The sequence below is a fragment of the Solenopsis invicta genome, chromosome 9, assembly GCF_016802725.1.
Source record: "Solenopsis invicta isolate M01_SB chromosome 9, UNIL_Sinv_3.0, whole genome shotgun sequence".
In the NCBI taxonomy this organism is placed as follows: Eukaryota; Metazoa; Arthropoda; class Insecta; order Hymenoptera; family Formicidae; genus Solenopsis; species Solenopsis invicta.
In genome coordinates, this window is record NC_052672.1 from 16,756,526 (window position 1) to 16,772,406 (window position 15,881).

General features: G+C 31.6%; 3 protein-coding genes across 25 annotated transcripts in view; 1 reads left to right on the forward strand and 2 right to left on the reverse strand.

The window, feature by feature from the left end:
* The window catches only part of LOC105201842 (protein C10), a 40,619-nt gene extending 34,747 nt beyond the window's left edge, over positions 1–5,872 (forward strand). The window contains exons 1-4 of one of the 7 annotated variants that reach the window (XM_026133219.2): positions 3,948–4,058; positions 4,357–4,402; positions 4,571–4,747; positions 4,824–5,872. In XM_026133219.2, the coding sequence (XP_025989004.2) occupies positions 3,963–4,058; positions 4,357–4,402; positions 4,571–4,747; positions 4,824–4,960 (456 nt within the window). In that variant the 5' untranslated portion in view covers positions 3,948–3,962 and the 3' untranslated portion in view covers positions 4,961–5,872. Of the gene's footprint in view, positions 1–3,947; positions 4,209–4,356; positions 4,403–4,570; positions 4,748–4,823 lie in introns of those variants that run through there. The other 6 variants (XM_011170082.3, XM_026133220.2, XM_011170083.3 and 3 more) reach the window with 6 other exon arrangements.
* On the reverse strand, positions 189–2,433 carry LOC105201843 (nudC domain-containing protein 3). 4 transcript variants are annotated; one of them, XM_011170086.3, is made up of 5 exons: positions 2,274–2,433; positions 1,933–2,193; positions 1,279–1,858; positions 998–1,186; positions 189–914 (listed from the first exon to the last, which is right to left on the reverse strand). In XM_011170086.3, exons 2-5 carry the CDS (start codon positions 2,028–2,030, stop codon positions 822–824), a joined length of 960 nt encoding a protein of 319 aa, XP_011168388.1. In that variant the 5' UTR covers positions 2,031–2,193; positions 2,274–2,433; the 3' UTR covers positions 189–821. The 4 variants fall into 4 exon arrangements, with proteins under 4 accessions (XP_011168388.1, XP_039309753.1, XP_011168391.1 ...); XM_039453819.1 differs by having other exon boundaries at positions 1,279–1,805; positions 1,933–2,432; XM_011170089.3 differs by having other exon boundaries at positions 1,279–1,853; positions 1,933–2,431.
* LOC105201840 (epsin-1) lies at positions 5,448–15,799 on the reverse strand. 14 transcript variants are annotated; one of them, XM_011170081.3, is made up of 16 exons: positions 15,590–15,799; positions 13,996–14,046; positions 13,099–13,215; positions 11,596–11,688; positions 11,164–11,422; positions 10,732–10,931; positions 10,615–10,666; positions 10,299–10,461; positions 10,071–10,200; positions 9,761–9,848; positions 9,634–9,642; positions 9,289–9,446; positions 8,913–9,210; positions 8,643–8,825; positions 8,405–8,425; positions 5,448–7,839 (listed from the first exon to the last, which is right to left on the reverse strand). In XM_011170081.3, the coding sequence occupies exons 3-15, from the start codon at positions 13,111–13,113 to the stop codon at positions 8,409–8,411; spliced, it is 1,665 nt and encodes a 554-aa protein (XP_011168383.1). In that variant the 5' UTR covers positions 13,114–13,215; positions 13,996–14,046; positions 15,590–15,799; the 3' UTR covers positions 5,448–7,839; positions 8,405–8,408. The 14 variants fall into 14 exon arrangements, with proteins under 14 accessions (XP_011168383.1, XP_011168367.1, XP_039309747.1 ...); XM_011170065.3 differs by lacking the exon at positions 8,405–8,425 and having other exon boundaries at positions 13,099–13,153; XM_039453813.1 differs by lacking the exon at positions 8,405–8,425 and having other exon boundaries at positions 13,099–13,210; positions 15,590–15,798.
* Positions 15,800–15,881: the final 82 nt, after the last annotated feature.

Sequence of the window (15,881 nt, forward strand, 5' to 3'; positions counted from 1 at the left end):
TAATTAGATAAAATCACTATTAATAAACCTCAATCTATATTATCATAGTATATTTCTTAACAAGTAATTAAATGGAAATTTATAAATATTTATCTTTGCTCTGAGGATTTTTGCGTTTTATTATCTAATATCTTTTTAGGTTGAAATTTTTCTCAAAGCATAATATTTCCTAGTACAAAAATGCAATATTAATTTGGATTATTTTATTTAAAGATACTTAAACATTATTCTTCATTGTTTTCGTTCTCTTCATAATTTTTATAATATTAAATACATAGAATATGTAAGGCAAAATATCGAAGATATCAAAACAAGATTTCTAGGCAATAAAATTGTAGCATATATTATACACACACGCACGCACGCACACGCACACACACACACGCACGCACACACACACACACACACACACACACACACACACACACACACACACACACACATTATAAAATTATTACAATATAAATAGTTTAATGTAAGCTATTTAATATAAACATAATCTGATTTTTATCCTGGAATGCTATTCTAGGTGAATTTTCAATTTCACCTATGTGTTAATTCAAGTTTAATATAGTTTTTGTATTAAATTTTGATAGCTTAAAATAACAATATATTTAACAATACCTTTTTACAATAAAATAGCATTATTTAATTATTCTAACTCCTTGCTCAACCCATAAAATAGAAAAAAGTATTAAAAAATTTTTAATTACGTGAGTTTTTACTCAAAATAGTATTAATGTAAGAAAAATATGAGTAGCATTCCAGAATTAATATCTGACACATAAACATTATAATTTCATAAAATATATTAAAATACATTAATTGTACTTTAAAATGGAAGGATCGTAAGGCATACCCTGAAAAGGAGATCCTTTAGCATTCCACGCTTGTTTCAAAGTGGCCTCCATCTTCTGTAAATGCAATATAATTTATAAATTTTAGAAATAAATATTTCGCGTTACGTACATGTTAACTGAAAGACATAAACAATTACAATTTGTTCAGATGTAGGTTTGCCCAAGATCTTCTGTTGATGATTCCACATCAATTCTTGTACTTTCATTTGTTCTTCCTGTGCCATGTCATCAAAATGCTTTGTACAGTCAATTTTATTTAAGTCAATTTTTGGTTCATCAATTACTAAGGATTCCCACCATCTTTCCATAGCTTTTTCAAGATGAATCTGTAAGTACAAATACATAAATAGGCATTAAAATATACATTTGACAATGTTCAAAAAAGTTAAAATAAATATAATCTTATAAATAAACGCACACTAATTTGTTTTCCAGCTTCAATGCTCCATGTAGATTCATCTCTGCGGATTTTAAAATTAAGTTTGCCACTGAAAATGTTTTCCCATTCAGAATTTACTGAAGAGACAGAAGGTTTTCCATCAATTTTGATCTCATTGGCGCTTATGTTGACTGTAATTGTATCTTTGGATGCTTTTATGTGTTCTGGTATTTTTACAAGTACATCCAAATCACTCAGAGTTTGGGTCCAAATATAATTTTCTCTTACAGCTCCATTGTAACTATCTGATATATGGTCTGTCTTCAACGATTGCTTAGAGAATGATTTAATATCATTTGATTTGTTACACGAATCAATTTCAATCTCTTGTGCCATAGGTGGAGGTAGTTCTACAGTTTGACAGTTTTCATTTTGCATCAAAACAAATTGATCTGAAGTACCACTTCTGTTTGTGTTATCATTCACAGACAATGGTGTCTTTTGCAAAGACAATGCTGAGTTTTTCCATTTGTACATAGTATTTAATACGAGTTTCTCTGCTATTCCTGGTGGAAAACCCAATTTTTGTTGCGAGTTTGTTTCAACATAAAAATCTGTGCTGATATATTGCAAAATGGTTATTATGTAAAATGGAATTGTATTATTCGAAACATTGACATCTTTAACACTTACCATCTATATAAAAATCCAAAAAAGGCGTCCAAGAAATTACTAATGTTTTTTTCCTCACGAAGTACATGCAAAAATGTTTGATCGTGATTAGATCCCATGATATTGTACAGATATTTCTATGAAGTCCTACAGATATTTATCGTGTTCTGCTTAGTTATCGAATATAAGGAAAGAGCAACGTGTTCAATTATTCTTTTTCTGTCACTCAAAAAATTTTAATTGCCTCAAATACTCTCGCGTTTCTGGAACCAGTCAAAGTTTCTAAAAATGTTTAAAATAACCTATATACTTTAACAATTTGTTGTATGCAGAGAATGATAAAAGTATCACATGTCGCATACACTTGATAAAAATATAGTAAATTTTTTCTAAATTCAACTATTATGTGTTATTTGTGTCGCACAATTCAAATTTTACTCTTATTTATTTTTTAAAATACTTCAAGAACGTAGAACAAATGACAACATAAAACGTTGTAGAGCATGCTTCTTGTAGCTGTACAGCTGCACTACGCTTCCTGCACTTAAATGAGAAGTGCAAAAGACTCAATTATAAAGAACGAACCTAAAGCATACACTAAACTATGCATCTAAAAACTTATAAATTTTGTGTAAAATAACTATATTTAAAATATAATGTTGAACTCTCGCCTTACTAAATTTATGAATCTATCACATACTAAAAAAAGAAAACTTGGTAAAAATTAATTTTGTTGTGAAGCAGATATCTGTTGCCTGTTTAAAAATTTAACGTGTTTATACTTATCAGTTTAGTAAGACGAAAGATTTTAGCAATAATTTTATGAAATGTATTGTTCTGTTCCACATAGATTTATAAATTTGTTTTATAGGCTATTAACTTCAATTTAATTTAATTTAAAAAATATTAATTTTAATCCTGATTTTACACAATTCCAAATTTTTGTACACAAATAAAATAACAAAATTAAAGAGGACAAAGGATGATTTCATATTAATAATAAAAAAAGTTTAAACGCATTAAATAATTTTTTTAATGTAGTATTAAATGTCAAATGAAAAGGTTCCTTTATGAGAACATGTTGCATATGCCTCTCAAAGCTTTGAAAATTTTGTCAAAGTTATTAGGAAAGTAAATTACGATAGGAGGAAGTAGGTAACATCGAAGAAATGACGCTGTCCGTTCGATTAAACAGCTCGAAAAATCGTCAGAATTATTAGGAGTACAGAATTAGCGAGTAGGTTTACTGGATTTAGAGGTAGAATAATCCCCACTCCATAGGCAGAAAGGCTACATGGTAATTGGCTAAACTTACAATGATGGCTTCCCGGTGCTGGCCAATCCAGCGCGTTGATACGCGAGTGATAGGGACGCCCCTGCCTCGAAGACGTTAACCAATCAGCGCATCGGTACGTGAGAGATAGGACGCCCCCACCTTGAAGACGCTGACCAATCAGCGCGCCGATACGAGATTCATGCCGCGTACTTTCAGCAACTTCCTTGCCTATTCTACTTTCCTAATGATTCCTGATATTTCAGACACAATATTTTTCAGTACTTTGAACGCTGCAAGACCCAATTCTCGCCTACCTTATTTATCGACACATCTTCTGACAACTTTTATTGATTTTTTAAGCGATCTTAAAAAACGTATAATTAAATTATTATTTAATAATTAAATCAATTAATAATTAAATTATAATTTAATTATTAATTAGTTTTTCTTGCAATATGTATAATAAAAATAATTTTTATTGAAACATTATCTTGTCCTACGTAACATTGAAAGAAACGTTTGAAAATTTAAGTTTAGTAAGGCAAAAGATTTTAACAATAATTTAATGAAATGTTATTTTACAATGAAATTTTATGTAGAAGCCTTTGCTAATTTTTATGTTTTCAATGTTAGTATACGATAGACTCATGAATGTAGCAATATCAAGAGAAAGATTAATTCAATGATGAGTCCAATGATAAATGAATATATCTATTAAATCGTTTATAATTAAATAACAATAAAGTAAAATAATAATCTATCTACATTAATAGAAATGTACATTAAATTTCTTTCTACTCCTCTCGAGCAAGATGGCGCGCTTAGCACTTGCCATCTAATGCTCCAGAAATTGATGTCAAATGCAACTTCTGTAAGTGCTGCAGATAGTTGTTATTTACATTTATTGATAAACGTAAACAAACCAAAATATTACAGTTCTGTGATGAGTAGTATTGTGAAAGAAATAATCATCAGTTATGACTGAATAAAATCGTGAACAAATTTCAGGAAAAGAAGTAATGTACTTACTGGTCGACATTCTATATATAAAATTTTTGCTTATAAAGTATTTGTCAATTTAACTATACAAAATACTAAGTAGAGGTCTGCAATATACCACACGTATAATAGAGCAATAACGTCATTAAAAACATAACCTTTTTTTCTAGTACATAATGGCAAGTGTTCCTGGTTTTACATTGGAAACTGCAAAAGGTATGAAACAATCTAAAAGAAAATATTTGGAAGTTATACTTCATTAAAATTCAATGCCCTTACAATATAACTTTATCAATATAAATATAATTGTTCCATATAAATTGTCAATTACATTTTACATAAATATATAAATGTAAATATACAGTAAAATATAATTTTTTTCAGCTATATTGACAGAAATTCTGGCAGCATTGAATACATCCGACAACTTACAAAAACTTGCAGAGGCGAAGGAGAGTTCCGGCAACGAGATGTTGAAAATGATGCAATTCGTGTTCCCACTAGTAACACAGATTCAAATGGACGTTATAAAAAATTATGGATTTCCAGAAGGAAGAGAAGGTGCGTAAATTAAGAGCACAGTAATTTAATCTAATGAAAATTGAATTGAAAAATTAATTACTGTGTGTACACAAAGCAGGTACTGTACAATTTGCACAGCTCATTAGAGCTTTAGAGAGAGAGGATGCTGAAATAGCACAGCTACATAGTCAGATCCGTTCGTACTTTCTTCCACCAATTACAATAAACTCTTCAACTGAAGCATCTCTTTAAATTGAAACAGATTCACATACGAACTCTAATAAAACTTACATCTGGTAATTTTATTCATATATGATTTTTATCTAAAGACTGTATTAATTTAAATAAGGATAACTTGTGCGCAAATAAAAAAAAATATTCTCATGCATTTTTATGAAATAAATAATAGATTTATATTATTTTTGTTTACTTTTTTAATTTAAATATCTAAATCACTTATCTAAAATTTACTTATAATATTTTAATGGAAATATTTGTATAGTGATAAACAATATCTTTTTTATTGAAGTATTAATGAAAATATCATGACTTTCTTTTTATCTTTTTATATAATAATTATTAAATGTATAGATTTCAATTAGTATAATCAAATACATATATATACACGCACAAATTCTCTAGAAAAAAGTACCAAAGGAATTTTAAATGTTAAATTTGAGAAAACTTAAAAATTTTTATATTTATTTGTATAATTATTAATAAGTATATCATTATAATCTACTAAAATATATAATATTTATTTATATAAATGTTCTTTGAATTCTTTTTCCTGCAATTACATCAGCTCTAAAAGCTAAACAAAAATATTCCACTGTTCGCACAGGGATGAAGCTGTGTACATCATGATTTATATATTAGTTGCTTAAATAAAACAGGTAAAAAAGATGCAGATCTACATAAACAAAACCAAAGTATACAGGATGCTGTAATATGTCATCCTATATTCAACAGGTACAATGGCTAGTAGAATTGTTTATATTTTTAAATCGTTAAAGACAATGATTGTATAATTAAATCTCTACACGTTATACGTATCATACATTTTAACTTCATGTCCTGGCGAACATCTGGATAAATACATATTAAATATACAATTTCACTCATATAAGCAAGTATGTTAAAATTGCATAAAGTCAACAAAAATTATAGATTTAATGATAAATAATACATTGGAATTATTTGCTCGACGTTTACTTGAATAGAATAGCTTAAATCGTGCAACTCCTGATTTATTCAGATAAGAGCCAAGCTAATATAGTTCCCCTTTGTCAATGCTGTATACTGATAAATATTTTTTTTGTGTAAAACTGTAAAGTGCGGTAAAATTATTTTATTTGAAAAAAAAAAAGATACTGAAATCATGCAACATTTCAAGGATATTAAAAAATTTTTGCTTGTCTATACCAGAACAATTTATAAACGGATATATATTGTAAAATAAATAATATCATTTAATATCAGAGTACAGTGATACAAGCAAGAATAGTAAATCTAATAAAAAGATTTATAAAAAACTCAGTAAATTTTTCTACAAATACAGAACACGATAATGACGAGTATAGCTTTTAATTAACCAGTAAAAAGTTTCTGCATTAGTATTTTGTATATGCACTACAAACATTTGACAAACGAGGGAACGATATGCTTTAATATATGTACATTTTTTATATAAATTAAAATATGTACGTATTTGTTTCGTATGTTAAAGAAATCTGATTCGTGTTTTTATCATGCAAATTTATAAAATATGGATAGGAAAAAACCTTCCTTGTAGACTTGTTATAAATTTATCCTATGAGCGATCGGGCTCTTACGCAACTTTGGACGTTGACGCAAATGTTAAATTGAAAATGGATTAGAAATAACACATTGTTATTTCGATTTAATTAAATATCAATAACTCGAATACGATAGACACAGTTCTTATCGCTCTTGAATTTGATTCTTCAGCTATGCCAGATCTGTATATAAATGTGCACACGGTCGATTGAAATCGAGACTTTGAGTAGTAAAAACAATATGGATTATTTTCTTAATGTTCGTATCATTTAGCGTGGATGCTACTTTCACAGTTGCATTTTTTTCGTTTAGAAGTGCCTTAGTGTGCCATAGGTCGCAGTATGTCATTCGTGAATGACCGGCTATACAGCTATGTAAGAAATTCGTGTACACTTTGCAACACAATAGCTGCCCTTATTACGGATTCTGTATTAGAAAGCAAGCCACAACATTGAATTTTTTTTTACAGACCATAATCGACACATCTTAAGCGTATAACAGCGAACGGAACTCTGTTCATTATAACAATGTTTCTGCAAATCACGATTACAGTCTCACGATCTCATTTTTCCCCTTTTTTTTTACTATAGAAAATGTGTATACAAAAACGCATAAACTGATTTCAATGCCAGCGGTTACTTTACATTCTTCCCCAGCAGTGAAGCGGTATATTGCTGAGCAATCTTTCCCTGAATTGATTCATACATAGAAAATAGATCATATAGAGAAAGGAGTGTATATAAAATCTAATCGTACCTTGGGATCATTTAAGCGTTCAAAGTTAAAACATGATTTGTATTATTATGTTGTACCTTTAACCATCCAACCATCACTTAATTACAAATATGCCACACTTCCACTAGTTAATTATTTAGGTGATTATTCCACAATAAACTTTAAGAAGCGAGTAGTACATGCAAAGAAAACTAAAAAAAAAGAAAAAAGAGACTTGTACAATAAGCATAAGTGCGCTGCAATATAATTCATCAAAAAGTAATGCTTTAAGCTATCAATAAAATTTCATTGATGGGGATGTTTTCTCCGCCCTCTTATTGATCTTATTCACTTCTGTCCCTACCCACATAATTGCTATAAGTAAAATCATATTTTTTTTACCGTGAACCGATTTATACCGTAATAGTATATGTAGAACTGCGGATCACGTTTCGCAGTAATTACGAAGTTTTCGATTGATCGATCAGGCTACGAGAGGAACGGATTAGCCGTAGTAGTTGTATTCGCTGTCCATGGATCCTGTCGAATCTGATTGATTGTAGGACGGGGTGGTGGCGTCACAGTTGCAAATGGATTTGCTGAATATGACATGGTTGCTGTAATTATCATTCACATATGTTTATTTGTTAGTAAAATAACTCTTATTGCTTATGAAGACAGTTCAATCAGTTTAAAGCCTTTCAGTATAAATATCTGAGATTTATATCAATATCTTGAATAAAACAATAAAAAAGATGTTAATCTATGACCTAGAAATAGAAAAAGATTACTATAAAATGTACGTTTCCCGTTTTTGCTTTCATTTAATAAAATTAATTGTTCTTATTTCAAGATATTAATTAAAATTTTCAGTTTTTAAGATTGTTTGATATATAATTTGACATTTGTTGATTCATTCCACATAAACAAATGCATATTACAAAAAAAGGAATAAAAATTAAAAATATTCAAAAAGGATAATTTGACTAGAAAAAAAATGTATGTATTTCATACTAGAATACTGTAAGATATATATTCGAAGAAAGATACAAATCACAGTACTCTTAAGTAAAAAAATAACACCTGACATAACATGAAAGACATGTAATAAGCATAATTACACTGCACATAATAGTCATCATGCATTCATGCCATATTCTTAATCATGTTATTGATACTCACGAACTTATTTCCAATGAAACGCTATTTTGTAGACATAGAGCATGTTATAGCGTAAAATGTATTACTTTTTTCATATTTGAATTATTGTTTATTATTATATTAATTGGATTTTATCTTTAATGAATTATTGTTCATATAATAAAAGATATATTAAGCAACATATGTGAACGAGAGATACTCGAATACTGGACTCTTCTTTCTCGATATTTATACCTTCTAATTGTAAATAAAAACTTACCCGCTGGCGCAGGAGCCGATGGTTTAATCGCCGAAGCACTGACAAGATTATCCAAATTGACGAGCGCAGAATTTTCTCCTAAAAAGGATTGTGGTGTCTTTTTCACAGCGCCTGTACTGGCAGGAAGGGTTTCAGCCATACCACCTAGATCAAAGGGATCTCCTCCTGATGATGCTGTACCACCTATTTTAAAATCATGTAACTTTATTATATAATTTCGACATACGTTAATGCCGCATTTCACGAAAAAATTTTGCATGACTCAAATACCGTTGTTCACTGTCTGCGGACTAGCTCCGAGTTTTCCTCTGTTAGTAATCACATCAAATTCATCTAAATCGCTCAGGGGACTTGTCGCAGCGGCGTTACCATTATTTTGAGTAGAAAAATTGTTAAAACTCGGCCCCGTGCCAGTGAAACCATTGCTAGTACTAAAGGTGTTAGTGGCCGAAGATGCTGGCGACAAATTGAAACCTATATTCGGCGACGATACCGCGAAGCCGATGTTAGGTGTCAAATTAGAATTGTTGAAAGATGGTGACGAGGATGTTATGCCATCTTGAGCCGTCTGTAACAAGCAAATTTCAGCTCAACACATTATAAATTATTACAATTATAAAACTTGAACAAGTCTGTTCTTCCTTACCTGCAGTTTGTTCGTTTCCGATTCGGTAGTAGTAGTAGTAGTCGTAGTAGTAGTAGTAGCAGCAGCTGGAACCGGTGACCAAGGGTCATTGGTACGAGGAGGAGATATAACCGTAGCCGGAGATGGGGCAGGAGCACGCCATGGATCGATAGTGGCAGCTATAATGGAATTATAATTTAATTCTTGTCAAATTATTCATCAAATATTACAATAAAAACAGAAAAATTTAGGACACTGTTGTCATTAATATTACAATAAAAACAGTAAGCTTATTCTTGATAAGGATTCAGATATAGGACTTTAATAAATTATGAGGAAAATAGTAAAAAAATTAACTGATTGTACCTGATGGATCTGAGAATTATTGGAAATCATCAAAGACGTAAGAACATGCAAAAAGAATACGAACATAGGAATTAAATAAACATGTAATTATGTAAAGAGTAAGAATTATCGTAATAATAAAACTCACTTGGTCTTTGCGGAGGAACAGGCGTCCATGGGTCTACCGCGGGTGATGTGGTACTCGTTGTTGGAACACTCCACGGATCGTTTTGTGGCTGTAAAACGAGAACAATCTTATTTTTCCACTATTTTATTAATTACTCCACCAAACATTCTACGCCTATATGCCTAAATATATATTAAATAATGTCTTCTAATATTCATTGGGCATACCTTATGCACATAAAATTCAGATAAATCCAAAAACTGCATCATGCAAAACGATACAATTTCATGTTATCATGCAAAATATGATTGACGGCATAATTAGCAAATACCTGTGGTCTTGGCGGTGGTCCTGTTATTGGGATGCCCCAAGGATCAGTTTGTACAGAGGAGCCACTTGCTTCTCCCAAATGTACGTCGAGTAAATCTAGCATATGGCTTTGCTTCTCAGATTGCGGAGTTCTAAAATTCATATAAAATTCATGGCATTGCCCCGTAAATGCAAAGTCAGGCATTTTTTTCACATTGAGTTACTAGATTGGATTCTGCCGATTACTCACTTAAAATCTTGCTGACTTTGACTGAGGGCTAATTGCAATCTAACGTCATCGCTGCGTCTTCTTTGCTCCTCTTGTTCAGCTTCCTCTCTAGACATAGCCAAGGCCAGTTGTAATTGTAATTCTTCTTCGCCTACCGTTTGCGGTCTTGCAGCTTCTAATTCCGCTGAAAAATTTATGACAAAAAATAAATGAGATATGATAAGAGAATTTAGATCAAACGTAAAAATTATCTCGTTTCAGTTAAAATAATCTTAATCTTGAAAGATCTTGATCAAACAAGACTATAAAAGTGCTTGTGTTATAAAGAGAAACTTACTTGCACGTCTAGCCGTTGATTCGGATAAATGACAAGGTTCCCAATCTTGAAACTGAAATAAGATAATAACACATAAGTTAACAGTTTTTAATCATTGATTGATAATACACTACTTACATCACTGCTAACAGGTGACATTGTATCCAAACCGTCGCTTCCAAAACCACTAACCGATTGCGCAAATCTCTCTTTTGCTTTCAATGCTCTAGCTCGCTCATTTCTCAATCTCTCGTCATCTTTTAATAAGGCCACTAATTGTTTTGCTTTTTCCCGCACGTTAATTCCTTGATCTTTATGCCCATCCATGTATTGAAAATCTATAAAATTATAATACGATACTGTTAATAAAAAAACTTGCAGGAATCTCTAGAGATTTGGTCTATATTACAAATGCAATTAAATTTATAAACTACATTTCTGTATTTCATCAATAATCAATAAATATCAATTTCATCAAAAAATAAAGTTTCAAGTTTTTAATTAAAATATCGCACACATAGATATTTATTTACTCTTATATATTATAAAGTAAAATTTCACGTTTGTTACCTTTTAAAGTTTGGATGGCGAAAATATTCTCTTTGCACTGTTGTGCTACTTTTTCACTTCCCGTCTTGATAAGATAATCTAAGAGAACTAAGGCTTTGTATACATGTCGCCAGTTTTTCCCATGATCATTCAATCTTTTCCATAACATTTGCATAATTTCCGTAAACGCTACAACATTGTATGTTAAATCGGCGATTTCTGCCATAAGTGTACTACTTGGACCCCAAGGATCATTGCTGGTAGCTTTTCGTACGGCTTTCTATAGAAAATAATAGCAATTATCTCATATTGACATTCAAAATTTTTACATGTTTAATTTCTTTTCCTTTTTCTCATTTAATACAGCTATTTTTACAAATTCTATTATTATATTTTTACATTATTATTGATGAAAAATAACATTCGATAATATAAAAAGATTTTACTAATCACCTGAGCATTGCTGTAGTTATGGGCAAGATTCATAATATCTCGCCTAATACCTGCTAGGTTCACCTGCATGACGTCTTGCCCTTGTCTTCTCATCTAAAATATCATTACTATATGTTACTCAAGTGTAGTATTATAAATCTTGGATTTAAAGACCCATATTTAATATTGTATCTATTTTAATGCAAGAGAAAAAACATTATTAGATGTTCAGTTTTTTTACAGGATTAACAGGAATTATATTCTATGAATATTTATGATTCTTCAAAAATCTATAAATCATTCAACCTTGACCTTAATCTTTAATGTACATAGCCTATAATTGCTATAATGTAAAAATAATAGCAGGTCAATTATGACGCAAATAGCGTCTGATAATAAATATGGGTGTTTTGTTTATATGAAAACCATGCAGCAATAAGTATGCATTATTACAAACCTAGTAATATTAGCACCAAATTTCAGTAAAATATAATTTTAAGTCAATTAATAGCAGGAAGTTTAGAGCTAAAATCAAGGCATGCAAATTAATCAAATTACTTGTAATAAAAAAATAATAAAAAGAAATATAAATTGCGGACAAAGATTATTATATACAGTACATTAAAATAAAAATTAATAAATAAAAACGAATATATATATATAATTTTTATAAGTACTAATATGAATTATTCTCTTAAATATATCGCAAAAATATTCAAATATGTATATTTTACAAGTAAATTTTACAAGTAAATAAAATTACCACATTAAGTGAATAAAATAAAATAGAAGTTATGTTTACCATATAATATTTTATTTTGAAATCTGTACTTTAACAGAATTCACTTAATTAATTATTCAGTATAAAAATATGTGAAATAATGTAAAAATATTACATTATTTCATATATTTTTACATAAGAATAAAAAAAAAATTGAGAGAAAAAATGTGCCTATATTTTTTTAAATATCATATAAAATCTGATTTGAGATGTGCCTATATATATTATGATTAATATTATCTCTCCGTCTCTCTTTCTCTTTATCTTATCTTTGAGATAAGTATTATTTATAGGGTTACATAGAGTAGTAAAATTTAAAACATATCAAGTCCAGATAGTCATACAATATTTAATGCAATACTGACTTGCATAATGTACATTTGTCATTATCAATTTCATTACATATTATTATCATGTTATTATGTTGGTACGCAAACTAATAAAGGTGCATCATAACAAAAAAACTAGAAAATCAAAATAAAGTCGTGTGTATATATTGTATATGTATATATATATATATATATATATATATATATATATATATACACATATCTCACATAACACACATAACAATAACTCCTTGTGAAAAATATCAAACTATCTTTATAAAGACTGATAGAGAGATATTATATTTACTTTAAAACACAGAAATCTTCTAGCAATACACTCTGACATCAAATCTTATGTTATTATGAGTGAGTACAGTTGTTAATTCAACAATTGTGAATATTATTGGCATTTACCTTCTGCATCGCCATTCTTGATTAATGAAATATCGCTGGCGTTGTGGATGAAGCTCTAGGTTTTGCCCAGAAATATAGAAAACTTCCAAATACTCCAAATCACAACAAAAGCCTAAACTATCAGATGATACGATAAATAACTACTATATAATAAATTTATCACACCTTAAATGCATGATCACATCATTCTGCATGTGGATGATAATGACACATTAATCTGTTAATTATTATGATATTATGCAAATGAATATTACATGAAATTTCTTGTAAGTTATCAGAATTTCAAATGGATTCTGTAAGATTGTGCATGTGCGCGAAAAAAATAACAAAAAGTAATGCACATATGTTTAATACATTTGTGAATACGTTAGCATGACAAAACTCATAGCAACAACGGCACTGTTAAAAAAAAAATCAAATACATTGTATCTTTTAATAGGCACAACTCATATATTCCCTAAACTCCTTTTCTTAAATAACGTGATATATCGCACGATATATTGCTACATATGAAAATCTTGTTTCAATAACAGCTCACACATATTTTATGGAGAAAATGTAAAGAATAATTTATACACGTACACACGCTAATCAAATATTGATTTAAATTCAATGTATACATTGATCGCTATAATCTTTCATCATTTAAAAAAGATCTCAAATATCCATGACATCGCATACAATTGAAAAGTATGAAGAAAATCACAATTTGTACTCCCTATGTGCTCCCGTCTCTTATAAGATTTTCGACAAACAAACCGCTAAATTAGGAAGAATAAAAACTGCAATTTAATTTGGGTAAATGTTCGAGACTTACAGGGAAGAGACCTACTGTTAAGATTACCCTATTTACAGATGACAAAGCATGCAGAAAGCTCACTGAAAGAGATCACTTACACTGATGGAGGTAAAGATGTGGAGCTTCCTTTAATGAACTGTACTGCTCTTCTGGAAACAGAAAAAGTGAGGAGAGCATTATCGTCTGTAGTGTGTTTCTGTTGTGTGTTCTTCGCTTATCTTATCGTAGCAGTACAATTTTATTCTTCATCAACGCAATATTATCAATTCACTTAATGATGATTAATAAACAAAAAAAAAAGATTCTTATATTTATCACTCAAATAGCGATGCCTTGAGATTTTGAAACTTAAGGATTCTGAACTTTTCTAGAATGTCTTTCAAAATCATTATTGTTCCCCTTTTTTAGATGATAATCTAAGATCTTCAATCCATTGTGTTGACTCAACAAATGATATCAACATTGTTATTTAGAAATATTTTATACACTCGCTTTCACAATGTTAATATCTTCCTCTTGCTATCGAGAATGGCTATGCAAATATCGCTCACAATTGTTTGCAGAAAGTAAAGAGTATAAACACAAGCAACAAAGAACTGGAGGGATTTATCTATTACACGAAACTATAGCAAGCTGAAATCCTTTGTAAGGTTTCCTTCCATTGTGCATTAACAGTATTATACATATAATTGACCATGAGAGTATTGATCATTGTCCTCTCTGTCCTTTGGACTGCTGGATTGACTTTTTATTCCCCGTGTAATAATTAAAGTGTTCACGTGTCAAGCCTGTTGCGACAGCAATACCGTAGTTGAAAAACAGGAACGACAACAAACAATGAACAGTTTGCGAGGAATTAACGTGCATACTTAAAAAAAATCTTGCAAAATAATCACACTTGAAAATTATATGACATCTCAAGGCATCACGTTTCAGAAAGTTTTGAAACACTTGCGCGCGTTATCTCGAAATCACCGTTGAGATCCTGGTTAACATGTCAAGCGCGAAAACGCGACGCGCGTGAAGGAGAGAGGCGGCAGGGGAGGGAGGCGTAGGCAGGAAATTATTGCTATTGTACAATTGCTGTTAAATCCAGAGGTCGATTCCACCTCGCTGCGCATACGTTCGGGTGAATGCTCCTCGCATTGGTTGGCTTTTCACAGCTCGCGCACACGCTCACGTCGGGACGGGGACGGGGACGGGGATGACTACGACTACGACGACGACGTCGACGTCGACGACGGGCGAGAGAGGCAGACGAACGCGCACCGTTCCACTCTGACCGAGACTGGCGGAGCGCGCTGTCGCGGGTACCCGCCCACCGAGGAATCCTCGCGAGTAGACCCGAATAGATGTATATGTACGTGACACGTCAATCTCTGCGGGATATCGCCGTCACGGCCGAGGCCAAGCTCAGGAGAGGCTGCTACGACGACGACGACAACGACTGGGGTGCGGCCTCCCGTTTTTCTAGTCTCGAAAAAACTTGGGACCCCGAAGGATAAATTATGTCTACGACCTCGTCGCACAAGATGCTTCGCGGATCCTCGCGTTGCGCGTCCACTCGACTCGACCGAATGACGATGACGATGACAGTGGCGGCGACGATGACGATGACGATGACGACCACGACGACCACGACGACGACGACAACGACGACGACGATGACAGCGGTGGGATCTTCGTACTCACCTTGCGTATGCGGGCGATACCACTCGGGAATTTGGAAACGCGAGGCTCTCGAGAGCGAAACGAGGAACGGGGACAGAGAGGCGAAATAATAAGTAAGACACTTATGACAAGTCCATTCACAGGCACTGACGAATTGTACGGTTGCGGAGCAAGATGGCGCTCGAAAATATTTCCGCCCGCTGCGCCCGCGCACGAGGCGACGCATTCTGCTCCGAATAGTACGAATACTACGAATCGTTCTTGACAGTTCTTGAATCGTGCGTTTACGATACTTCACGAGTCACGATCCTTT

Coding starts and splice junctions, on each gene's coding strand:
- LOC105201843 (XM_011170086.3), bottom strand. CDS start 2,030: ATGGGATCTAATCACGATCAAACATTTTTGCATGTACTTCGTGAGGAA. Junction 1,859..1,932: donor TTTGGATTTTTATATAGATG/GTAAGTGTTAAA, acceptor GCAATATATCAG/CACAGATTTTTATGTTGAAA. Junction 1,187..1,278: donor AAGCTGGAAAACAAATTAGT/GTGCGTTTATTT, acceptor TTGTACTTACAG/ATTCATCTTGAAAAAGCTAT.
- LOC105201840 (XM_011170065.3), bottom strand. Junction 10,932..11,163: donor CGCCATCCAAACTTTAAAAG/GTAACAAACGTG, acceptor ATAATTTTATAG/ATTTTCAATACATGGATGGG. Junction 8,826..8,912: donor TCCGCAGACAGTGAACAACG/GTATTTGAGTCA, acceptor ATTTTAAAATAG/GTGGTACAGCATCATCAGGA.